This window comes from Theobroma cacao, chromosome 5 (assembly GCF_000208745.1).
Source record: "Theobroma cacao cultivar B97-61/B2 chromosome 5, Criollo_cocoa_genome_V2, whole genome shotgun sequence".
In the NCBI taxonomy this organism is placed as follows: Eukaryota; Viridiplantae; Streptophyta; class Magnoliopsida; order Malvales; family Malvaceae; genus Theobroma; species Theobroma cacao.
In genome coordinates, this window is record NC_030854.1 from 2191078 (window position 1) to 2216655 (window position 25578).

General features: G+C 37.2%; 5 protein-coding genes across 5 annotated transcripts; 2 read left to right on the top strand and 3 right to left on the bottom strand.

The window, feature by feature from the left end:
• On the top strand, positions 1172 to 6725 carry LOC18597830. Its single transcript, XM_007027064.2, has 5 exons — positions 1172 to 1672; positions 2538 to 2626; positions 2784 to 4784; positions 5410 to 5590; positions 5942 to 6725. Exons 1-5 carry the CDS (start codon positions 1585 to 1587, stop codon positions 6556 to 6558), a joined length of 2976 nt encoding a protein of 991 aa, XP_007027126.2. The 5' UTR covers positions 1172 to 1584; the 3' UTR covers positions 6559 to 6725.
• Positions 7172 to 8020, bottom strand: LOC18597831. The gene has a single exon (XM_007027065.2). The coding sequence runs from the start codon at positions 8018 to 8020 to the stop codon at positions 7172 to 7174; it is 849 nt and encodes a 282-aa protein (XP_007027127.1).
• LOC18597833 lies at positions 12024 to 13834 on the bottom strand. The gene is made up of 3 exons (XM_018121700.1): positions 13002 to 13834; positions 12721 to 12796; positions 12024 to 12501 (listed from the first exon to the last, which is right to left on the bottom strand). Exons 1-3 carry the CDS (start codon positions 13632 to 13634, stop codon positions 12320 to 12322), a joined length of 891 nt encoding a protein of 296 aa, XP_017977189.1. The 5' UTR covers positions 13635 to 13834; the 3' UTR covers positions 12024 to 12319.
• LOC18597834 (UDP-glucuronic acid decarboxylase 1) lies at positions 16863 to 20559 on the bottom strand. The gene is made up of 7 exons (XM_007027068.2): positions 19662 to 20559; positions 19347 to 19494; positions 19176 to 19255; positions 18256 to 18339; positions 18081 to 18155; positions 17697 to 17789; positions 16863 to 17600 (listed from the first exon to the last, which is right to left on the bottom strand). The coding sequence occupies exons 1-7, from the start codon at positions 20319 to 20321 to the stop codon at positions 17394 to 17396; spliced, it is 1347 nt and encodes a 448-aa protein (XP_007027130.1). The 5' UTR covers positions 20322 to 20559; the 3' UTR covers positions 16863 to 17393.
• On the top strand, positions 21675 to 25527 carry LOC18597835 (60S ribosomal protein L35). Its single transcript, XM_007027070.2, has 4 exons — positions 21675 to 21784; positions 21886 to 22021; positions 22111 to 22267; positions 25209 to 25527. Exons 1-4 carry the CDS (start codon positions 21781 to 21783, stop codon positions 25281 to 25283), a joined length of 372 nt encoding a protein of 123 aa, XP_007027132.2. The 5' UTR covers positions 21675 to 21780; the 3' UTR covers positions 25284 to 25527.

The following is a 25578-nucleotide window of genomic DNA, read 5'->3' on the forward strand; positions in this document are numbered from 1 at the left end:
CCAAAGATTTAACCCTAGAGGAGGCCACCTGGCTCGTAGCAGGCCCCCCATGGCTTAGTAATATTCAAATTGAAGATTCCCTCAACTTTGTTTGGTCTGAGTCACTGTCTTTACTGTCAAAAAATCCTGCAATTCTTCTCTCAACAGTTCAGTTCCTCCCAAGTCCAAAAGATGATGAATCAACATTTTGATCTTGCTTCACTAGCAAACGCAACATAAAACAAATTTTAATTGCAGGTAAAGACCTAAAGATGGAATAATAACAGCTATCTGTATAAATTTTATAGAACCTCACCAACACATGTGACAATTCCTCCCTCATTGAGAAGTCAATTTTTTCCAAAAGAAATTAGGCATGGGTCATGATCCGTGCTCCACTGTCTTAAGTTCGAAAACAACTTAATCTTTGATAATGGATTATTAGCAATGCAAATTGTGACTAAATGAGATAATTAAGCAAAGAATTGAGAGAAAAAAAAATTGGGATTATCATGATCATTATGTTATGCAAAACAAAGAGTGTTTTTAAAGCCTTTAAAGATATTTTTGGCTTGCAAGAAATGGTATATACAATCTGTTTTCTTGTTTTATAATCAATATAGATTAATATTTTGCCTAAATTTTCATGTTTACTTGTAAATAAATTCATACCCCATTACCCTCTCATTGCTTATTTTATTCTAAAAATCATTGTTTAGCTTTGATGGAAATATATATATATATATTCCATTCATGACTTTGAGCCAAACTTTTTGACATAAATTTCCCTGTGGCACCTAAAGCCTGTCTCAATTATTGCAAAATAAAACCATTATTAAATTAGTTGGTTGCAAATACAGTTATTATTATATTTGTTAAAATTTACAGCTAATTCATTACCCTTTTTTTGCCCTCCAAAATTGAAATTACAACCAACGGAAATCAATTTCTTGTTTGGAATATTTTTTTTACATAATTTTACTTTATATTTAATTTTGTATTATTAATTTAAAAATCTAATTTTAAAATTCTAAAATCCTAAACATAAGTTTAGGAAATTCATAACCTGACACGTGTACAATAGGTTCGGTATTTCGGACAAGCGCATGCCCTCGAGTCCTTGACCACGCTCTCTCCACTTGCCCGCGCAGAGTCCACCCCTAACCCCCCCTATCTTGCCCCTGTCGCCTTCTCACTATTTTGAAAGTTCAAAAAAACTTGACTCTCTCTCTTCACTCACTCTCTTCCCTGTCTTCGACGGTCCTAACGGACCCCCCACATTCCCACTCTTTATTGCCCCCGCCGTTGTCACGCTCTCCGTTTTAACTATCCCCAGCTAACAGATTTTCTCTTTTCTTTTAAAAGAAAACTTTCTTCAAAATTTCCTTCTTCTTTTGTTCAAGATCTGGATTTTCAGTTCCGTTTCCATTTTCTTGCTCATGAGTTGTTTGGATCCTTCTTCTCTCTTCCTGGCTTGCTTTTTTTAACGGATTTGCCATCTAGATTTCTCCCGCATTACCTCTCCTTTTTCTTAAGCAAAATTTTTCTCTGTTGATTGTAAAAGGAAGAGAAGAGTTTGTTGTTTTGTTAGTTAAATGAGTGAGAATGGAGACGTTTTGGCAACGGAGGCCTGAGGTTGCTGATCGGAGCTGCACTGAGTTACTTCCTTCAACTGCCCCTGCTTCCCTCCGAGGTCCGATTTTCTCTTCCTTTTCTTTTTACCTATTTTTGACTGATAATTTTTCACTTGGTTTGGTCGCTGCGGAATCCGAGGGGTAAGCATTTCTTTTTTGAATTTTTGTTTCTCTTTTTTTTCCTTCTTTATAAAAAGATTCGATATTTGCTTTTCCATTTTGAAAACTGACTCATGAGAGTGAGTTAGACTCTTGAATTTAGCTTGCAAAATCACATGATTTAAGCTTTTTCTTTCCCGTTCAAGTTACTTAATTTTATTTTCCTGCATTTCTCCGTTACCAAACACAACTTTTTCCCTCGGTTTCCTGTTTATGTAAACTTTTTTTTTTCTTTCCTTTTTGTCGTTTTTCTTGCTTTCTTGTTTAGTCTTAATCTACTACGTTATTATGCTCACTCACATTCTTGAAATGCAATCTTAGCTTTTTTTTATATCATTTCTCTGTTTAGCATGCATTTTTCCTTTTTTTTTATTTTATTTTTGGCTATCCCCTGCTTCTAGCCTTTGCTTGTGCTTTCATTAAAGTCAGTCTTTTTGGAATTCCTTTCTGACTTCTCTGTGGTGCTATCAACATGATTTTGCTTGTTTTTGTAGGGTTATGATGAATCATGCTTGCTTTGCTTTGCTGCCGAGTTGCTTTTGAAAAATTTTTCCCCTATTTCTCTGAATATTTTCTGTATTTTTCCGCTTATCGCACTTGTTTTAATTCTGTTCCCAAGTTTGAATTTTGTTTCTGTTCTAATTATTTATTGGTTATGTTGATTTATTGGGTTTTTAAGCGTAGCTTCTAAAATAATTTTGACTCTGCCCCTTTCTTTACTTCTGGCACAGCTATCCTAATGCTTTTATAGGGAATTATTTCCAGGAAACAGGCAGCTTCAACAACAGAGAAAGTTTTCAAAATTGGCATCTGATTCTAGTTCCTGCGGTACTGATTCTACAGACGAAGATCAGGTGCGCTGTTTTTTCTTGTTTCCATTTATTGTATTAATATAGGATAAGAGTTATGCTACTTCTTATGCTCTTTTAGCTCTTGTTTCTCCTGAATTTTTATTTTATTTATCATATGAAATGAGCTCAAGTAATAATCTAATGTTTCTGGTTGTTGCAGTTAACATTTGAGTTGAGTTGGAGATCTTCAAAACAATCAACCGGGACCCCAATGAAGAAGTTGTTAGCGCAAGAGATGTCCAAAGAAAATGAATCTAGAAGACGACAACCAAGTGTTATTGCAAGGTTGATGGGGCTTGATGGGCTGCCACCTCAGCAGCCTGGGCACAAGCAGCAGAAAAGAACTGAGAGTAAAGAGAAAGTTCAAAAGGGTGGCTCATTTTATAGTCGACGATCTTCTAGGAAAAGCTCAAAGGAGGAGCAGGAATTTAAAGATGTTTTTGAAGTTTTAGATGCATCTAAAGTGGAGACTGGTAGTTACTCTTCTCAGGGGACTGCAAATTCAAAGCTTTCTGATGCTGAGGTGGCCTTTGTTCAGCAGAAGTTTATGGAGGCTAAACGTCTTTCAACGGATGAAAAGCTTCAGGATTCTGAGGAATTCAATGATGCCCTTGAGGTGTTAGACTCCAACACTGATCTTCTGCTGAAATTCCTTCAGCAACCGGATTCATTATTCACAAAGCATTTGCATGATCTGCAAGGTGCGCATGATCTGCAAGGTGCTCAACCCCAATCCCGCTGTGGTCGTATATCAGCTATGAAGTCCTCACACACTCTGACCAATGAAAATGGTCACTTAGGCCGAAGAGCAGGGAGAGAAACTCAATGTAAACACTGCAGCAAATCTCCTCAGGGGCATCGAGAAGATCTTTTGAGCCACTCTTGTGGGAGATATGCTGCTCACAATCTCCTCAAGTCACCTAAGGTTCAATTAGAGGAGAAACAGGAGCCAGCTGTTGCGCCCACAAGAATTGTTGTCTTGAAACCAAATCTTGGGAAGTCACTGAACTCTATGAGAACTGCTTCATCACCTTGTTCTTCTCATCATTTTCCATCCGATTGCACAGGACAGTCAGAAATTTTGGGTATTGAAAATAGGGAGGCAGAAATATGGGGCAAGAAAAAGGTTCACCAAGATGTTGGGTTTTCAAGGCATAACTCTAGAGAGTCTAGGGAAATGGCCAAGGAGATTACTAGGCGAATGAAAAATAGCTTTAGCAACGGTTCAATGAAATTTTCAACCTCCAGGTTTAGAGGATATGCAGGAGATGAGAGTTCGTGTGATGTATCTGGATCTGAATCTGCAAATGATTCAGATGTAACAACAGTGTCTTATAGAGATAATATTGGCAGGAATAAGAAACATAGGAGGTCATCGTCCCGTTCTAGTGAATCATCAGTTAGTAGGGAGGCCAAGAAGAGACTATCTGAGAGGTGGAAACTAACACACGGGTCTCAAGAGTTGCTTATGGTTAGTAGGGGCAGCACACTGGGTGAGATGCTTGCCATCTCAGATAGGGAAGTGAGGCCAGCAAATTCTAGTGGCATAGTTGGTGAGGAAGGATGCAGTGAGTTTGGTAATGATGTTCGGCGAGCAGTATGGAAAGAACCTTTAGGCATTAGCAGTAGGGATGGTTGGAAGAATGAATGTCTTGGTAATCTTTCAAGATCACGATCTGTTCCTGCTTCTTCTACTGACTTTGGAAGTCCTAGAATAAACACACGCCATGAAAGTCTTCGCAGGGACAAGTATGTGATTCCAAAAGAGGGTTTCAAGTGGGACAGAAACAAGGCAGTAAAAGGCAATTTCAGTCCGTGGGTAGCTCCATTGCCTAGCAACCAAAGATCCTGTACTAAGAAATCTCAATTTCTTAGTACTTGCAGTAGTAACAATGAAAATAGTGACACTTCACCAGAATTTCATATCACGCCATATCAAGTAAAGCAAACTTTAGAAGGGCACGATCAACCTGAACAGAGCCCTATGGTCTCAGGGGCATCTAGTACTTCTGTGGATGCAAGTTCAGTTCTTGAAAATGCAGTGGATGTCAATGATCAGAATAAGGTTGTGCTTTCTGAACCTTCTCAAATGGAATTATCAGCTTCTGCTTCAATGAATGGTGATTGTTCTACTGGTGACCTCGATAATTTGGAATCCCAGGTATTTTTTATTGTTTGAATGGTGTTTTAGCCTGTAAGTCTCCAAATATGTGAGTCTATTCTTTTATCTGCCTCGTGGTGTTGGACATTGGTTATCATGGGGTCTTTTAAATAAACCTTTTGTGCTTATAAAATTTTTTTTAGCTTTTTGTCTTGTGCATTGCTTTACAAGGGTGGATTCAAATGTTGTTATCTTACGTTTCTTTCCCTTGCCAATTTATCTGATCACAATCTTAATTTTGTTTCTCCAAAAAGGGATCTATTTTCTTGTTCCGTTTGGTTTTGTTATGTGTCTTTTATCATTCTCTACCATGATCTCCAGTTATGCAACAAGCCTTCTCTTGAATAGTACTTTTTTTATCTGTTGATTTTGCTTTCTAATATGCTCATAGCAGATGGTGACCCAAAGCAGTCTGTATTTCTTAAATTAGCGTTTAGCAATAAATAAATCATGCTTTTTCCTTTTCTATCAACTTATTCAGTCTAGATTTTCTCCTTCCCATAGTCGTGTTGTAAACTTGTTTGATGGTTAGTTCAAAATCTTTATAGTATTAGAGCATAAGGATTGTTACTGTGAAATTTCTTTAATCAGTTTAACAAATTTATCTCTTTTGCAATTTCTCCAGGAATCATCAGATGGACCATCTAAGCAAGCCACATTGCATTGCCCTGTGTCAGAACTAGAATCTCGAGCAAGCTCGAAGGAGGCAGATCAACCCAGTCCAGTTTCAGTTATAGAGGCTCCTTTTACAGATGATTTATCATCTGGTTCTGAATGCTTTGAGAGTATTAGTGCTGATCTCCATGGTAATTTAGTGGCTGTTCTAGTTTCGTTATTTTTATATTTAGTATCCATTTGAATTATCAAAAAAAGTAAACATATTTAGCATCCATCTGCATTAGAAAAGCCACCGCTTTTTTATTTTTCAAATCATTTAATCAGATTCTACTATTAAGGGACTTTGAAGCCATGGAATCATAAGCTGTCCTTAATATCCGAGGGAATAGTTTTTATCATTATTGCTTAAATTTTAATTATGATACAGAACTGCCATAAGTTCATCCAATTTGTATGCTGCATGAAACATTCCATTCTTAGTTTTTGTTGTGTGTGATTCTATCTATTCGGTCTAATTTTAGTGTCGTTTATGTTTTTAGGGCTTCGGATGCAACTTCAACTATTAAAACTAGAATCTGAGGCATATGAAGAGGGAACTATGCTTATTTCAAGTGATGATGATGTTGATGAAGTATCTGTTGGGTTTGCTGAGGACAAGGGGATGCCAAGGGCTGAAGAGAATTGGGAGTCTGAATACATAGTTGATGTCTTGGTCAATTCTGGAATTAATGGAGCCGACCTGGATACATTCTTAGCAACATGGCATTCTCCAGAATGTCCGGTGAATCCGTCTGTATTTGAAGAACTCGAGAAAAAATACTGTAATCTAAATTCTTGGTCACGGGCTGAAAGGAGGTTGATGTTCGATAGGATTAATTCAAAGCTACTGGAGACCTATCAGCAATTTATTGACCAACACCCATGGGTGAAATCTGCAAGAAAAATCATTCCGAAGTGGAACATAGGAGAGCTCGAAGATAGCCTGCGCAAGTCTCTGGTAAGCCAAAACAAAAAACTGCACATGGATGCCGAGGAGATGGTGCTTGCAGGGGAATCTCAATGGTTATACTTGAGGGAGGATATTGATGTAATAGGTGGGGAAATGGAACGACTGTTGGTAGATGAACTAGTAGCTGAGGTAAGTGGCAGGGGGTAGCCAGATGCTTTTGGTTTAGAAAGTTCACCATATACAAATGACTGTATAAATAAGTTCTAAATCTTTACACCGGCAAGAATCTATCAAAATGCAGAGTATCAAACATTAGCCCAACCATTTTCCACCATTTCTGTCGAGATGTATAAAGATCTGAATTTGAGAATCTAGTTAAATGGCTAAACCCTCTTGCCTGTTTTCCCCATGAATTGCTTGGGGTTTCCAAGCATGCAAATGGCAAAAGCCCAAAACAAGACCAGAGACTGGAGCTGTCCAACAACAAAGGTCATTACCAATGGTCCTCTCACTTTCTCAGCAAAACCCACCACTTTTGGGTTTTCTAGTTACCAAAGGGAAACAAATCGCCTTTTGTATGCAAATTTATCCATGGAGAGAATGTACCCAATATTTTTCCATTCCCTTGCAAATATGTGGATATCTTTTTGTAGGGATATATAGCTTAAATTGATATTGAAATAAGAATAAAACGGTATAAATTAACAAAATAATAACCTGAAATATTGAAACACATAAAAATCTGAATAAAAAAATTTAATCAAAATTAACAAACAATAGTTGTTAAATGTGAAAATTAAACAAAAAACTGAAGATGGGATCAAATATCAAAAGGACCCTTGGGATCTAATTGCTTGCATAATCCTAGATAAGCGAGATAAAGTACCCGATCCTTAGCACCGGTTCTATGATTATGTGTATGCTTGCAAAAGTACTTCAACTCCGAAAGTTTACAGCATCCCAGCATCTGTCCCAGGAGCAAGAATAACCAGTTTATGGACTTTTTCTTTGGAAGAACAGGCTTCAGATAGCTACCACAGAATTCGCAACTAGGAAGGGTCGGGTACATCCAATCAGACGGTGCTCGATCATGCATAGACAATTTGTTCCTCGATATGAAAGATGCAACCTCCGTGAACTTTTGTTGCAAATCATACTCAATCTTGTAAATCTTCTCGCATTTTTTGCATTTGACTTCACCACTGATCGTAGTTATGTTATGGGATAGAAGGTAATCGAGGCTATGCACCGTGGCACGTTGAGTCGTAGCCCATGGGTAAGGTGCTGGGACGGTTTCAGTTTTCCCTTGTTTTGGGGTTTGAAAAGGGTTTCTACGGGAACGACATGGACGTGAAGTGCTGGCGATCTCTTGAGGAACTGCGGCATTGTGGTCAGGGTTAAGGTTAGGGCTATGGGTTTGGAAGTTATGATAAGGTGGTAGCGGCGGGGCTTGGGGGATTGAGAGAAACTGCTGGAAAAACGAAGTTGGTGGTGATAGTGGAACTGGCGTCGAGGGCAAATATATGAGTTGATGGGTTTCTTGCACGAAGGGTGACGACGGTGGTGCTGGCGCTGATGTCTTAGGCCCTGTTGAGAGCGACAGAGTGAGCAAATCTTCATCATCTTCTTTACCACCAAACTCTTGCAAAGGTTGAGAAGCTTTCTCCATGGAGAAGGAACAGAGAAAAAGAAGAAGAACTATTGAGCAAAGACTAGGTTTAAGGGAGAGAAAAGTGTAATAAAATAAGTCAGAAAAGGTGAGAAATAAGGTTAGACAAGAGACTTGCTTGCATAGTTTTTGTTACAAGTCCTGATATAATTGAAAGTCTAAGTTGAAATTCGAAAAACAAAAGAATTCAAACACAAAATAATTTTATCACTTCTTGAGTGAAATCCGGATGTGGGTATGAATTGAGATTTTTAAGGAGTTTTATGATAGTGGTAGTTTTTTTCTTTTTTAAAATAAAATCTATTTTCATATTCTTTAATTAGTCAAAAATTAGGAATTTCGTTAATAAATATAATTTGGTAAAATGAAAATATGTTTATTATGAGAAGATACAATTTATTCTAGTGCTGAAGTTTTGCTCTTCATTTCAGGTGAGTATTCTTGTCTATTAATTAATAAAAATGCCTACCAAAAAAATAAAGTCATATCATGAAATTATGAAATTATTGTAACAAGCCAAGTAATTAGGGCTTATATAATATTGTTACATAAAATTAAAGAGACAAGTAAGCACCCATCTTACAAGTCAGAAAGAAAGAGATTTAAAAGAAAAAAACAAATAATTAATCAAGAAAAGGTTTGTTCAGCATACTAAGAATCTAAAACTGCAAACAAAATTAAACATCGAAAGGTCCATGGGGATCTAGTTGTTTGCATAATCCTAGGTAAGTAAGATAAAGAACTCGATCCTTGGCTCCGGTCCTATGATTCTTGGTATGCTTGCAGAAGTATTTCAGGTCCGAGAGCTTGCAGCACCCTAGCATATTTCCCAGCAGCAGAAACAGCCAGTTGATTTCCCTTTTCTTGGGAATAACTGGCTTCAAAGCGCTCCCACAGTTCTTGCAACTATCGAGCGTCGGATCCATCCAAGCAGGGGGTGCTCGATCATGCATCGCAAACTTTTTGGCTGATATAAAGTCTTTAATCTCCTTGAACTTTCCTCTCAAGTTGTATTGGATCTTGTAAGTTTCTTGGCATGATTTACATTCGACATCACCGCTGATCATGCTAATGCCATGAGATAGGAGATAATTAAGATCATGCACCGTGGCACGTCGAGTGGTAGCCCATGGATATGGTGCAGCTATGGTTTCAGTTTTCCCTGCTTTGGGATTCTGAAACGGGTTTTTTCGACAACGGGGACGAGGTCGACAATGTTGGGCGCCAGTACTCACTTGTTCATGGACTGGGTTAGGGTTAATGTCCGTAAAAGGAAGTTCGTGATGAGTAGAAGGTAAGCCAAACGATGATGATGACTCTGGTATTGATGATGGCCCTGGCCCTAATGAAATAGAAAGGTTGAGTAGTTCTTCATGGTCTTCTTCACAGTCAAAGCTCAGGGAAAACAGACGTTTTTGATAAGTAGAAGGTGAGCCAGACGATGATGATGGCCCTCGCCCTAGTGAAAGAGAAAGGTCGAGTAGTTCTTCATGGTCTTCTTCACCATCAAAGCTCCAGGAAAACAGACGTTTTTTATGAGTAGAAGGTAAGCCAGACGATGATGCTGGCCCTCGCCCTATTGAAAGAGAAAGGTCGAGTCCTTCTTCATGGTTTTCTTCACCATCAAAGCTCTGGGAAAGCAGACGTTTTTTAGGGTTAGGGTTGTTCATAAGAGACAGTTTTTGATGAGTACAAGGTACACTAGACGATGATAATGGCTGTGGCGGCCCTAATGAAAGAGAAAGGTTGAGTAGTTCTTCATGCTCTTCTTCACCATAAAAGCACCGGGAAGACAGACGTCTTCTAGGGTCAGGTTTGCATGGAAAAAAATCGTAACAGTGGGGAGTGGAAGGTAAACAGGGTGGAAGCTGATGAAGATTTTGCTGCCCTGAGGGAGGTGAAGATGACGACGGCGGCCATGGTGTGAGGAACTCCTCACAATCCCCTTCTTCATCATTAGAACATGGGAAAAAGACATGGGTTCTCCTCATACCTAGAAGAATAAGAATACTTGAAAGAGAGAATAGGTTGGTCGGCGAAGATTGCAATGCAAAATTTGAAGGAAAATACGTGTTTGTATATATATACAAGGAAAATAGTTGTACTAGGAAGAATATAGGACTATTATTAGGATAAGTTTGTACCTTTCCACACTCCTTGTCTACTATAACTAGATTATTTCATGTAGCAGCATTTGTATTAAATTGATTGTCTAAAATTCTATTTATTTAATTCTCTCTCATCTCACAAGTTCAACACCCATTGAAATATAAGGGAACCGGCTTCCCCTTCTATTAATGGTGGGGATTTAATCAAAAACTATATCAATGCACCAAAATATGCCACGATAGCAATTAAATGGACAAAAAGTCAAATCAAATAGCTTGTTTCCTTCCATTAAACCCAAAATGAAACAAAAAATGGAACAATTATGTAAAAGCCTAGCAAAGGAAGCCAAGGATCGAGTCTTTATCGTTGTCAAATTCCTCCGTTTCCTTCACGCCAGACTTCTATCTCCTCTTCCCTAGCCATGTCTAGGCCCTGGCCTGTGTATCTAATTTCTAGCTGACCATCCGTTAACTTCTGAGTGTGATAGTGCCAATTGGGCTCGATGAGCCCATCTAACGTGTAAAAAGTAAATAATAATTTTTTAAATATTTATTTTTTTATTATATTTAATTAAATTTTTATATTTTTATTTTGAGTTGAATAAATTTTTATTACTAATGATTTATTTAATCAAATTATCACTTATTATTTTATATTTCGTGATGTTGATGTGGTATACTGAGGTGTTATAATTAATAATAACGTGACATATTAATATATTATAATTGATAATGATGTGATATGTTAATTTGACATGATAATATTATCATGTGATATTTTTCATTCTCTATATAAATGCCATTTCAGTGTTATATGAGTATAAAAATTATAATTAGTATTTTGACTAATGATAATTAGTCAACTATTAGTAATAAGAGTTTATTTAACTCAAAATAAAAATATAAAATCTTAATTGAATGTAATAAAAAATTTAAATTTATTAAAATTTTTTTAAATAATTTAAAAACTTTTTTGAGTATTATATATTATATATATTTATGTAATAACCTCAAGATATTGGTTCGTTGGTAGATAAAAATAAATGAAATTCCAGTTTGGGTCAAAAGAAAAAGATAAAAAAAAAAATAACCTAGTAATAAAAGAAAAATATGTCAACCATTTTTAACCCCAAACCACAAGGCCCATAGGCCTATAGTTATTGCCCCCTGCTGCTGCATGTTCTGTTTCTAAGTACGACCTGCTAACCCATTATCTTATGCATGTGCATTTCTCTTCTACAAGTCAACATCAATGAACTGCATGTGTTCTACACTTGCAAATTTCGAAAGAAAACCAAAAGAACAAGAAGCATGATCAAGTATTCTTATCATAGTATTTAATTCATGCCACGTTACTACTGATTAACAAGAAGAAACTTGTTTTAGATGGGGAGTTGAGGACCCAGAGAAGGCTGATTAGTCTTTCCAAAAAGCAAGGTGTAAAAAGATGAGCAGATGGGTTTTGAGGGAACCAGTGGTTGCTATGAAGAATGCCCCATTGGCTTTATCAAGTGTATAGGCTTTTTCTACTCCTTATTCACCACCTGGATTTGTGTTTTTCCCCAAGCTCCATTAACAGGTTTACAGAAAGTAAAATTGGGTCTGATGTCAGAAAGGTAACAGTACTAGTAGTTTACTCTTTGTTTGCTTCCTTGTGAAGTTCTCAATCAGGATCTGTTGTATTTTTTACCCTGGATAAACTGCTGAAGATATTGAAAGATGAAACAAGGAAATGGCCTTGAGCCAGTAAATCAACATTATTTTACGAATTCCTAAAGAAAATTGAGGTGAATAGTTAATTTGATTAGTTATGCTAAAATCAAAAAGGGGAATATGTTACAGGGAAGCACTAAGGGGTAGCAGATTCGTGGCAAAACCCACCATGGGGGAACAAATTGAGTGAATGGGCCATGGCCTAAGCAGACTTTTAGTTTGTTGTGATTCTTGTGAATGCCTAAAAGATGGCACTCTTTTTTCCCAAAGAGAAACGAGAGAATCCCTTAGAACATAGTTGGCAAAACAGAACCAAATAACTTACCCACTACTTTTTTTTTTCAACTTTTGTCCAAGCAACAGAGATTCTGATTCGGCTACCAATACCAAGTTCCATGTACACACTAAATTTATCAGGTTCACAAGCAAAAGTAGTCTAATTTCTTTAGATTTCTTCTTTTAAACATTGCTTTTAGTATTATTTCTTGGTTGCTAAATTGCCTGAGGCAAGAGCTGTTGATGCAGATGAAGCAGACATGGAAGATGTCCAAAATTGTGCACTCTTCACCTTTGACACACTTGCCAGGACCCCTAATGGTGTTACATCTCCAACAATTGTCACCTTCTTTGCTGCGAAGTCGATGCTGAAGGATGTCACTCCTGGTCAAATCATTACAAAAGATCTATGCTAAGTTCTTTGTAAATTTTGGTGTGAACTCCAATTCATGGAAGTGTAAAAGATAGGAATTGAGCTCACAGCCATTTATCTATAAATAGGTACTTGGTAAAAGTACAATAAAGGCAGTGGAAAAAAATAGTGACAGTCCTGAAGTTTTTGTTAAACCATAGGCTAAAGTGGATGAGAAGTGACAGTGATACCTTCCATTCTAGATAGATGTTTCCTCACTTTTCCTTCACAGCCTTTGCAGTGCAGTGACACCCTTAAAACCACAACCTGAGAGCAAATTGATTGGGATTTAGAATTTACGAGAGTGCTGAAGTTTACCACCACCCGGGCCTGTAATAGTTCTCAGATTGCAAATTCTGAAGAATATAAAACTTGAAGATGCCTCATATTCAGCAATGTTCCCAGCAGGCTATGCAAAATTGAAAGTTCAACTAAAATTGATGGTGATGAATGAAAGAGAGCAGGAACAAACCTGGTCTGCAGAAGGCTTCTCTGAGCGAGAGGAAGAAGAGGGTTTCGAAACAATGGATTGATCTTGCTTTATAGCTTGAATCTTCTTTGTTTCGGGAGGAACCAATGCCCAAACTGGATCATAATCCGATATTCCATCGAAAAACGCAGAGTCACCCAAGAGGTACCTAGAGGAGCCAGGCGGGGTGACAAAATCGACCTCCTTGGCAAAGCTCTTCCTACCAGAATCTGCATCTTTTATGTCAGAAGTGCTTTTCCTGCTAACGATATGATCAGTTGGCTTCAATGAACTGCTCTTAGTCGAGCTCTTCTTCTTATGATCCTTGGACTTAGCTGAAGCTGCAGAACTCTTCTTTGTATGATCATTTGGCTTGCTTGATGAAGACCTTTTCTCGTTCTTCCTAAGCTGATGGTAAGGCAAAGGATTGATTGGCGGGGGCTGAGATGTACAAGGGTTGGAAGGCAGAGTTCTGGTGAATCTCTTGGCGTCTCGAATGATGGGGTTGTGGCGGTCGATTGCTCGGCCACCAAGCTGAATGGCGGATTCTGAGGAGCAAGAGGATGAGGCTTGATCCATGCTCAAACATATGGCTGTTGAAGCTTGGGATGCACAGAAGATATCCATTCGTTTCATCTTCTTTTTCTTTCTTTCTTTTGAGTTTTGATATTGATAGCACTCAAGGATAACTAGTGGTTTAGAGAATCTGCATAAGAAGAGAGAGAAAGAGAAGAACTTCCAAAAGAAGGTTGGTTGTTCTGCTTTTATGCTTGGGTTCTTGACTTCTTGTATAAAGAAAGAGAGAGAAGAGAGTTAAAAGGTTACATGCAAAAGAAGATAAAAATTATCTCAAAAAGAAAAGAAAACAGAATATATCATGGAGTACCCAACACGACTGTGTTGTATATCTAGAGGTTTCTGTAATCAAAACTCTACATATTGAAATACAAAAATTAGCCTTACTTTCCGATTAATATGTTGCCACATCACAAAATTTTTAGATTAGATTCATAATAATTAGATTGAAAGGTGTCTATCTGACTACAATTCTTAGCACAAGTGGTACAATACCTTAGCTAATTCACACGCTTTCACTAGAAAGGGCAAAATAGAATAGCAGAATCTGATCTGTAATAAGATGCAACCAACCCTTTTTTGAGTTGTTAAATGTCAGTTGGATGAAAATGACCCAAAGTAGATACATAGCTAGCTTGTTCTTTTAATGAGTAATTCAAAATACTGCATGTAAATCTCTTAACAACGGGGCTAAAAGCCTTTGTGGAAGTTCTTTCCAGTCTTTCTCTGTATAGGACCTTCTTACGGTACCTCTCAGCACTTTGTACCATGGATGTGTTTGCCCTAATTTTATGTTCCAAAAATTAATATTCTTTTCCAAGTATGGCTCCATCTTTGTTTTTTAATCAGGAGATTAAACCAAGAACATGATGCTCAACACTAGCACATATGATTCTGATGAATCATAGTTAATTAGTACTTCCACTCTGAACATATAATAATTTATCAGCCCCCATTCTTGGAGACAACATAGAGTTCACGCGACCAGTTTCATATGACACATTGGCCTGATTATAAAACTATTCTTTAACCCCAAAAAAAATTTCATCGTTTTTGATACAAACATGAACAATTTTGACTGCAAAATGCCTTCTGGTCTGTTGGTCAGGTGGGGGATGGCCTACTTATCAGGCTACTGTCTGTGAATTCAATTTTCGAAAGGAAAGCATGTTAACTGCGTAAGGGCTCATATGAGACAGAGCAACGGTAAAAATTTTATCAGCAACCAGCTTGCTATATAGTATGCTACATTTATTGACAAGGCAGGCAGGACAGTTAAAGAGCAAGATCATGGTTTATTACATAATTTTTCTTGTCCATGTTTGCTGTCTACATGACGTTAATTAAAACCACAGATGTTTTCTCCATTGATTAGAAAAATGGGAAATGGCCTCTACTTGGGGTTGGTGGAAAACATCAATGAGGTTTGATTATTAGTCAGGAAACCCTACCCTTCTGTCAAAATTCTAAAACCCAAGGTGCCACAACAAGCTTAGCTTTACTTGCCCCAGCTGCAATATGGAAAAGAACCAGTCAGTCTCCTTCATGAAGTTTAATGAAAGGAAGTCAACAGCAATTCATTTGAAAACCACCAGCATTGAAAATCAACTTATTTCTCAATTATTTGAGTTCCATATAGGCTTTAAAATCATAATTCATGAGGTAGTTGGTGAAGAATTAAAACTCTGTGGTCCATGAACCATGGCTTAGAATGCTTGAAACTTTGAATTGTTATTTAAAACCAAGCAGAAAAAGATCAAATAGAAGAAGAAAAAGCAAAGGGAAAATGCCCCACTCCCAGTCTAATTACACATGCACACTCTCAAAGGCATAGCAGCAACACAAACAGGCAGGCCCAGTTGTTCCTGCAGTACACAATTATTATCATTAATGATTTTATTCAGATTCCTATAGAACATATGCTGCCAGATATATAAAACCCTTTGGAATTGTCGATGGATGAGACACAAAGCCACTTTCTTAACTCAAATCCTCCTTCACAAAACCTGGTGGAATCAGATGCTTCGATATGGCTGTACTTCTTTTTCTTTCTCCTCTCCTTTTATATCCTAAATTCCCAACCCCTTCGTCTTTGGACCAATTCAAGAACTCATTTCTCTTTCCTTGCTGAGGCTTTTCTTAGTGGAAATAATAGAGGGGTCCCTTTGCTTATTGATCAGCTATGGCTATCTTTTCCTTTCCATTAACCTGCTCTCCTTTCACCTTTCTTTTTCTTTTCAGGGTCATAAACTTCTGATTATGCCCACAGATATACACATATAGTCAACCTCACAAATATCTCTTTCTTCTAGGCATTTTCAATCTAAGTGCTTATCATATAACATTTTCCTTTGCATTGAAACCTTTCAAAATCAATTACTTCATTTGCACCTAACACCCAATGTTTTATCAACTTCAAAAATTCAAATCAGTTACGACATTTTCATAGTATAGGAAGTGGGGGGAATTATGAGAGTTGTAAGCCAACAGAATCCTATTTACTGCAATATATTAGTGGTGATGGCTTGCCTGAACTAGTTCAAATTTAACTTGATAATACCTTCCAAGAAGGGAGTTGCAATTTATATAAGAAAAGATTTGATGGTGTAACGCAGGCAAATGTAGGTGCCTGGTAGTACATAAAGGCCTGTCCTTTTCTTTGGGTTCGACATATGCACTTTAGCAAATTATTGTACCTGGTAGCAGAGCTACCTTACCTTGTGGAAGAGAAAAAAGAAAATCATATTATCAACCAATAATTTGATTAGAAAAAGAAAACCATAGGAAGGAAAGGAACTGAGAACCGAGGAAAGATGGGTTGGGCACACCGACATTAACTTTTTCCTTTATTCGTCTTATGGTCCCCGACCCAAGTGTCCCTGGTTAAGACTACGTCTTTTTTATCCCAATTTTCCAACTTACCCTTCACAAAGAAAAAGCCGAGAGGAACTGATCTGTACCCTGCAATCTGGGCTGGATAATGCGATGAGAAATTTTTTATTACGACCACGAGAAGAGATGAGATGTATTGCTGAATGGTGACATCTACTTGGGATTGTGTGCCAAATGGAACATTGAAGAAAGGCTTGATGGGAATCTCATTTCCATTCAACTTTGGACTAGACTGACCCAACCAAAGCCCAAACAACAATGTTTTGGAACGATCAGTGGTCCATATGCAACCAGCCCATCCACACCCAAACCCTTACATTCCTTCTTTCCTCCTTTTATTTTTTTTTTTTTTATCTTCCCCCCAAAATGACAACAAAAAAAAAAAAGGGGAAAATATGGAAAAATAAAGCAAATTTTATTGCCAGAGCTTAGAAGAAAGAATAACTTACAAATGCGCTAAATCCAATCAAAGCCCACGTGAAGCCTTTGAAAGGCATAAACGCCTTTAAACAATCAAGTCATGCCCACCAAGATAAACATTCAACTTCTCCTGAACCAGTAAAGCCCCCAAGGGCCAGGACTAAAAAGACAACCACCTACATGATCTAAGCGAATTGCTCCTATTCACCTTAATGATAGCTCCCAAAAGATGATACTAGTATCCACCCTGATGTGTCCATTGAGGGCAAGGGAACTTTAAAAAGCAGCCAAAACTTGACTCTGTGCAAACAAATGCACAGTGCAGATGTGAACAATTAGAACTGATTATTATAGAAGGAACAACAGATCCTCCGATAAAGGGGGTTGAACTGCTAAATTTCCTGGTAATGCAGAGTAAGGATGATAATAAGAAAATGCCTTGACAACATACAGATACTCTTCACACTATACATACTTTGTTTCGCTATATTTTGTTTCCTTGTTCATCTAAGCTCCCTTTCCTTCATCTTCGTTCAAAATGCGATTCCGGAAATCACTGACCATAAGAGGCAACCCCTCTCTTAGGGAGATTTTTGGCTCCCAGTTGAGCAACTCCTTGGCTTTGCTGATGTCAGGTTTCCTCATATGTGGATCATCTGCAGTATTTGGTTTATATTCTATCGTTGCACTTGGATCAATCGTTTCTTTGACAACCTGAAGGTAAGGAGGAAAATGAATTTGGAAGGGCTCTATGAATGCTAAGATTCACATAAACTTAATGGAAAGCCAAATGCATTGAGGAAGACAAACCTCCGCCAATTCAAGCATAGTGAACTCTCCTGGGTTGCCCAGATTGAAAGGCCCTACATGCTCACCTTCCATTAAAGCAACAAGTCCATCCACCTGTCATTGATGAGCTACAGATGAAATAATCTCCAATTGTATGTATTCACATGTTTGTTACTTCCAAAATCATCTCACTTTTAAGTGTTCGAATTAAAGAAATCATATAACTAGTTTTTACTCCTCACTCCAATTCAAATGAGAAATTATCAAACTTCTTTCCACTTCCCCCTTCTCTCTGGTTTTCACAATTCAAATACCAATATAAATGCTCAAGTCACTTTGTATTTGAAGATGCGACTGAAAAAATGGCAGCATAGGAAACCTAAATAAGATAATAACCAGCCATACCAAATCTGAAACATATTGGAAGCTTCGTGTTTGTTTCCCATCACCATAAACAGTCATTGGTTGCTTACGGATGGCCTGAAAAACAAAGCTACAGTTATTAGAAAATGTTACATAATCCAAATCTCAACTGATTTCTGTACATGAATGCCAAAAAATATTAGAAGGATGAGTCAACCTGAGCAACAAAATTGCTAACAACACGTCCATCATCCAAGCACATACGAGGCCCATAAGTATTGAAAATGCGAGCAATTCGAACCTGCAAACAGCAAGCATCATCATTTGATCATCGCATGTAGCATATCTTTCATATGACATCTGACCTTTATAATCATCCATTCAAATACATTATTCATGATACTCACGTGAAAACTTGTGTAATACAGGGGAACCAGAAGGCATTAAGTTGTAGTAAGATGCAGATTCAAGTCATGGTCAAATAATGAAAGTCTATCTTTTAGTTTTTAGATTATCAGTTCAAAGTTGCAACTGACTGACCAAAACAGGATCTGGCCAACCTTGCTTCACTACTGTTGTGAGTTCAATATACATTTCTGAAGGCATTAACACATACTCTTTTAGCACATTCTTAAGAAAAAGATTTGTAAATTAGACTTCACAAATACATTAAGCTCATTACTAAAAGGAAATTGTACATTTCGACCCCAACCTTTCCTCAAGTTGACCAGTTTGCTTGTGGACAATGAAATTTTATTTACTACAAATTCCATGATTATCCATCCATATTACATTACCTATGATCAAGAGTCAGTTGTTTGGCCACTTAAGGAAGCACTAATTAACCTATCACAAGTTATTTTACCCTCATTAAGCATCAAAGGCCACAGTGCTGCAAGTAATAATACTACATCATGCTAGTGTAGAAAGATATGCTAAAATCGTCTTACTAAGATTCTGAAATGCCAGTAAAAGGATGACTGACTGGACTGTCAATGCCATGGGATTATTAAAAGCACGTGCCGGAAATATTACAACATGATAATTTCTACAGCCGCTGCTGGATATCCTATCATCTTGTACATAAATCAAGCATGCCAATGTAATTCAGGTACAAATAAATATCAAAAACCATACCTCAACACCTGCACCTCGATGATAATCCATAGTTAAGGTTTCAGCCGTCCTTTTTCCTTCATCATAGCAACTCCTCTCGCCTAATGACCACATTCACCAAATTAGACAAACATATAACAGAGAAACAAGCCACCAAAACAAAAAATTGATGCACTGATACTAGCTGCTTACCAATTGGATTGACATTTCCCCAGTAGGTCTCTTTCTGAGGATGCTGAAGCGGATCACCATAAACCTCACTCGTGCTTGTCAGCAAAAACCTCGCCCCCACTCTCTTTGCAAGCCCCAACATATTAAGAGTACCCATCACATTTGTCTTGTAAAACTCACCAAGTCAAGGATCTCAAATAATTAAACATTATTCAATCAAACACAAAAACGCACCATATTCTATCCAAAACAATAATAAAAACATATATAAAAATGCAAAAACAAACTTCAAATGCCCAATGCAAATGCGAAATGGACATGAAAAATAAAGGATATGATGGTTTTAACGGGATTATATTTATAATGAACCGGAGAAGCAGGGCAAGCTAAGTGATAGATCTGATCCACTTCTAAGAGAATAGGCTCAACGACGTCGTGTCGAATGAGTTCGAACCTCGGATTACCAAAAAGATGAACCACATTCTCTTTCCTCCCAGTGAAGAAATTATCAATAACAATCACTTCATCGCCTCTTCCAATTAGCTTATCGACAAGATGACTCCCAACGAACCCAGCCCCGCCCGTGACCACGATCCTCATTCTCCGCCGTCCGATCCCAACAGGGACACGCCCTACCTTGCCATGAAAGGGCTTGTTGGAATCGGCGGAATAGGAACCGGAGGCGTCCTGGGTGTGGGAAATGGTGGCAGTCGTGGTGGTGGTGTTGGTGTCGGTGGAAAAAGATCTGGGGATTGAGGAACGGACCTCGGTTGGGCCTAAACGGGAGAGAGTGGGCTGGAGGATGAAAAAAGTGGAGCCAATTAAAATGCCGACGAGGATAAAAAGAAGTCGTTGTTCTTTGAAGAGATAGTTAATGGATCTAGGGAGAGATCTGGGTTGTTTTAAGGATTTCGGTGAGTAAGGAGGTGTTTGGTTTGATGGGATCTCCTCATCTCGCCTATGGTTCACGCTTGATTGCTTGTGTAACTGTTTCATCTCTGGTTTTCTGGGAATTCAATGAATGAAGAAATCCTTCTTCTTTCTTCAGCTATTTTTCTCTTGGGTTTGGCTTTGGTTTTTATGGGGTTGGAGGAGTGAAGCTGAAGTTGAAGCTGGAAGCCTGGAACACGTTTCAATTCATTGCTTTTTACCCAAAAATTGAAGAGGGCCAGAGACAGAGAAATGGAGAGACGTAAGAGGAGAGACGGGAGGGGGTCATTCTCTTGAAAAGTAGTTACAAGAGCACAAGATTGAGTATTCCGGTGGATAAACGAACAAAATTAGGCGCCATGCTCCCGCAGACAGTACTATGTTTCTACGGCTGTGATTTTTTCCCTATTTGATGATCATGTTAGTGGCATCAGAATATTAAGTTCATTGTCCGTTTAGTTAAGATATAGATTCGAATGCCCTTTTCTTAATTAAAAAAATTAATAAATTTATTCCTATTTTAGCAGATTAATGATGCATAAAGAATGCTTACAAGCTCCATGCAATTTGACTTGAAATAGCAATTTTCAAATACAAGTACGAGATATTATTAATCAATGTTCTCCGTGAATAATTTTCATTCTCATAAAAAAATAAATTATTAATTTATTTAATAAAATCATAAAATTCTAAATAAATAAATTTTGAGTAGAGGGTATTTGATAATTTTGTTAAACAAAATTAACAATTTAATCTCGAGATGTTAATTGAAAGAAAAATATTTGTAAGATGTTTGAATTGCGAGAAGTGAAGGTGGAATTTACCTTTTTTATGTAAATTTTGTAATAATTAATTATTGAATTATATAAGTAGGTGTATGTCATATCTTGAATCTTATTTTTCTTTTTTCTTTTTTTTTGAAAATTTAAATCTAAAAAAATTAATTGTTGAAATATTTTGCTTTGATTAGAACTTACATAGTGCTGTCATGTCAGCACGTTGTGCAAACATTGTTATAAAAGCATTGCATGTAGAGATCAAAGGACCCAACATTAAGAACCGCACATGCTTCCATCGAACTGAAGAAATCATTGACAAGGCAATGGGAAATAAAAGTGTGGAAATGGTTGATGGTTGCAAACCACAACATAGACAAAAGACTTTAACCTACTTACATTAAATTTTAACAACAAAATCTAATGATGTTTCAATTCATTCAACCCCCCCCCCCCCCCCTTTTTTTTTTTTTGCTCTAAATCTTAAATTAGGGGGGGAAATGGTGTGGAAATTAAGAGCAATAATTTGTAAAATTATTCCCAAATAGATGTGGGCATGGAGTCCCTTCCTCCCACCATCAGGCCCAGGCTAAACGTTAAGTGCCTTATTGGGCCAAGAAATTAAGCCCTAATTAAGAAAAGCCCGAGCGATCCAAAGCCTTAATTTGGCTTCTCAGTCAACAAAGCGAAAGCTTCCAATTTCTAGGGTTTTGACAGGGAGGAGCACAGCCGCGGCAGCAAAGCTCACAATGGGTAAGATGAACAAACGCATATTCAGTTCCTTTTTAATTTCAAAGTTGATTTCTTTTTTATGCCTAATTTGATGTGATTTTTTTTTTTTTGTGGTTGGAAAGCGAGGATAAAGGTTCACGAGCTGAGGAACAAGTCCAAGACGGAGCTGTTGAGCCAATTGAAGGACTTGAAAGCAGAGCTCGCTCTCCTCCGCGTTGCTAAGGTCACCGGCGGTGCCCCTAACAAGCTCTCGAAAATGTAAAAATTACCCATATTTACCCTCTCATTTTCTCTTTAATTCCCCTTACATATATTGATTCTGAAATGTATAACTTTTTTTGGTGCAGAAAAGTTGTGAGGTTATCTATCGCGCAGGTTTTGACGGTGATATCGCAGAAGCAAAAATCGGCGCTTCGAGAAGCTTATAAGAAGAAGAAGTTCCTTCCTTTGGATCTCCGTCCCAAGAAGACACGTGCCATTCGCCGACGCCTTACCAAACACCAGGTTTATTAAAATTTTTATATTTTTTAAAATTTCACTTATTGAAATATTGGTAGTTTAGGTGGTTGAATATTATGTATATATATACAAAGAGGTACTGTGTCGTGATGATAAGATTGGTACTTTAAAGCTAGCTTTTCTGATGGTGGTTGGCTTGGTTTGTGATGGCATAGATAATAATGTAGTGCAATGTAGGGCTTGGAATGGTTGAGGCCTGGCATGGAACTGTGGGTGGATTTTATGGAATGGAGGCATATCTTTTAAGTGTCTCGTAATCTTAGTTTCTCTATGGGATGGAATGGGGGATAATTGTTTTGTATTCATAATAAATCTTGTTATAGCAGGAGCCAAGGTTCTCCTGGGGATGGATCGGTTGCATAATGAAGTGCATTACATGAAAGACATATCAATCAACCAGTTAAGGATCGGAATTTTAATGTTGAACTAGTGCCAGAATTTGGTATTGCGGTGGAACTCATTTATCAAAGAATATAAGGCTCTCTTTTTCGCCCGAGGATCATGAAACAAATAATTGTATATTAGAAGAAAAATACTAAAATAATTCATAAATTGTTAGAGATGGAAAAGAATGCTTAGCTTAGCTTAGCTGTAAAAGAACAAGATCGGATGAAGATATTGTTCATGATTCTAACAAACAACATAATTACATAATTCTAGCACTTAGAATTATGGTTACCCCGTCTCATTGATGAGTTCCAACATTAATACATAATTTTGGCAACCCCTAGTCATTGATAAGTCCTAAACCCAGGATCTTAAGTGCCAGAATTATGTATTGACAGAATCAGGGACAAAATCTTCATCCGGTTTTGTTTCTACTATTAAAAGTTGAGTGATAGAATAGATGTGTTTGTGGCGAATGTGTTCTTACTTGATTGATGATATATAAATACAAAAAGGAAGAGAAGGGGAAGGGACCAAACCAAAAGCAGCCTCCTTCTCATTGATGATAGCCTAAGGTTTAGAAGTTGCCACTTTGATGAGCCAAAAAAGAGTTACCCCTTTGGTAATTAATCAGGTGTAGATTTTGATGAGTTACAGGGACTTTTAAGTTTGAACAAACCTAAGCTAAGCATTCTTTTATATTTATGATAATTTATGAATTATCTTGATATTTTTTTAGTACACAATTATCTGTTCCATGGTCCTCATGCATATAAAGAGCCTTAAATTTGGATGATGACTAAACCTTGGTTGCTCTCTGTGGGTTTGGCATAGTGTGGATGTATCGTATGGTTATATTCAAGGGTTATGGTTGGTTCTTTCTTTCTTTCTTTCTTTTTTTCTTGGTGTTTGGTAGGGCAATAGTCTACTGAAAAGACCTGAATTGATGGTACTTTTGATACTCTTTCCTGAAGTTTACAATCTCTTTTTTCTTTTTGCAAAGCTATATTTGCAAGTAATCCTGCATTTTTTTCAACAATGTTTTAATTGGAGGAAAACAAGAAGGAAAAGAGCATGATAGTTTGGTCAATTTTGTTTATCATTGTACGATATCCAAAAATTGACCACCAACAATAATCAGCAATTCCTGGTCTAGAGCTGTGCCATTGATGAGCTATTGCTAGGCAAATCAATCAAAGTAATGAAATATTAGATATTTAGTAAAATTTGGACCACTTATTAGTGGTCAATTCAGATTGACTCTAGGGTTTTGCATAGACGGTGTGGCTCCTATAGGGTCTGGCAGATTGTACAAATTTGAGTATGAGGTCAGGCCGTAACTTTTGTAGGGCTCAGCCATTTCTCATTGGGCTAACAAGTAGCCATTTTGGTCACTAATCAGCTTCCAATTTCAAACCCTAAAAACCTAAATTGGACTTTGTTTTACAAACAACCACAGTGAGAGTAGAATCCTGACCTTTTAATCTGAAGTCAAACACGCTAATCCACTGCGCTATGAAGTGCATTACATGAAAGATATATCAATCAACCAGGTAAGGATCGGAATTTTAATGTTTAACTATTGCCAGAACTAGGTATTGACGTTGGAACTCATTTAACTAAAGAATATAAGGCTCTTTTGTTTTGCTTGAGGATCATGAAACAAATAATTGTATATTAGAAAAAAAATTACTAATCTAATTCATAATTACATAATTCTTGCACTTAGAATTATGGTTACCCCTTCTCATTGGTGAGTTCCAACGTTAGTACATAATTTTGGCACTTAGAATTATGGAAACCCATCTCATTGATAAGTTCTAACCCTAGGATTTTAAGTGTCAGAATTATGTACTGGGGACAAAATCTTAATCCGATTTTGTTTTTTTCCTAGAAGACATAACTAAAAGCTGAGTGATAGAATAGATGTGTTTGTGATGAATGTGTTTTTACTCGATTGATGATATATGAATACAAAAAGCAAGAGAGTGGGGAGGGACCAAACAAAAAGCAGCCTCCTTCTTATTGATGATAGCCTGAGGTTTGGAAGTTGCAACTTTGATGAGCCAAAAAAGAGTTGCAGGTTTGGTAGTTAATGAGGTGAAGATTTTTATGAATTATAGGGACTTAAAGTTTGAACAAAACTAAGCTAAGCATTCTTTTCTGTTTATGATAATTTATGAATTAGCTTAATATTTTTTTAGTGCACAATTATTTGTTTCATGGTCCTCAAGCATATAAAGAGCCTTAAATTTGGATGATGACTAAACCTTGGTTATGCTTTGTAGCTTTGGCATAGTGTGGATGTATGTTATAGTTAAATTCAAGGATTATGGTTGGTTGTTTCTTTCTTTCTTTTTTCTTGGTGTTTGGTAGGGCAATAGTCTACTGAAAAGACTTGAATTGATGGTACTTTTGATACTTTTCCCGAAGCTTACAGTCACTCTTTTCCTTTTGTAAAGCTATTTTCGCAGGTAATCCTGCATTTCTCCCAACAATGTTTTAATGCACTAATTTGTTATTCTGGCTTTTAATGCAGGCATCTTTGAAGACAGAGCGAGAAAAGAAGAGGGAGATGTATTTCCCATTAAGGAAATATGCTATCAAAGTGTAATGGAGCCAATTGTTCTCTTTCTTTTTTTGTGTGAGTTACTTGTTTAGAAGTCTAAAAAGTTCTGAATCGCGGTTTAGATGCAGCCTATATGAGCATCATTTTTGTCCCTTTATCAGTTTTTCCATAAGAACATCTTGCTTGAGCATTTATAATATGATTTATCATTTCAGAATGTGTTTTTAACTCATGCAAGTCCTTGTCAAAAACCTTGTTTAAAGTAGTAGAATCAACAAGCTTAGATACACCTTTGCCTGTTATTTCATATCTCATTTTGAACAGTTTCCTTTTCCCACAT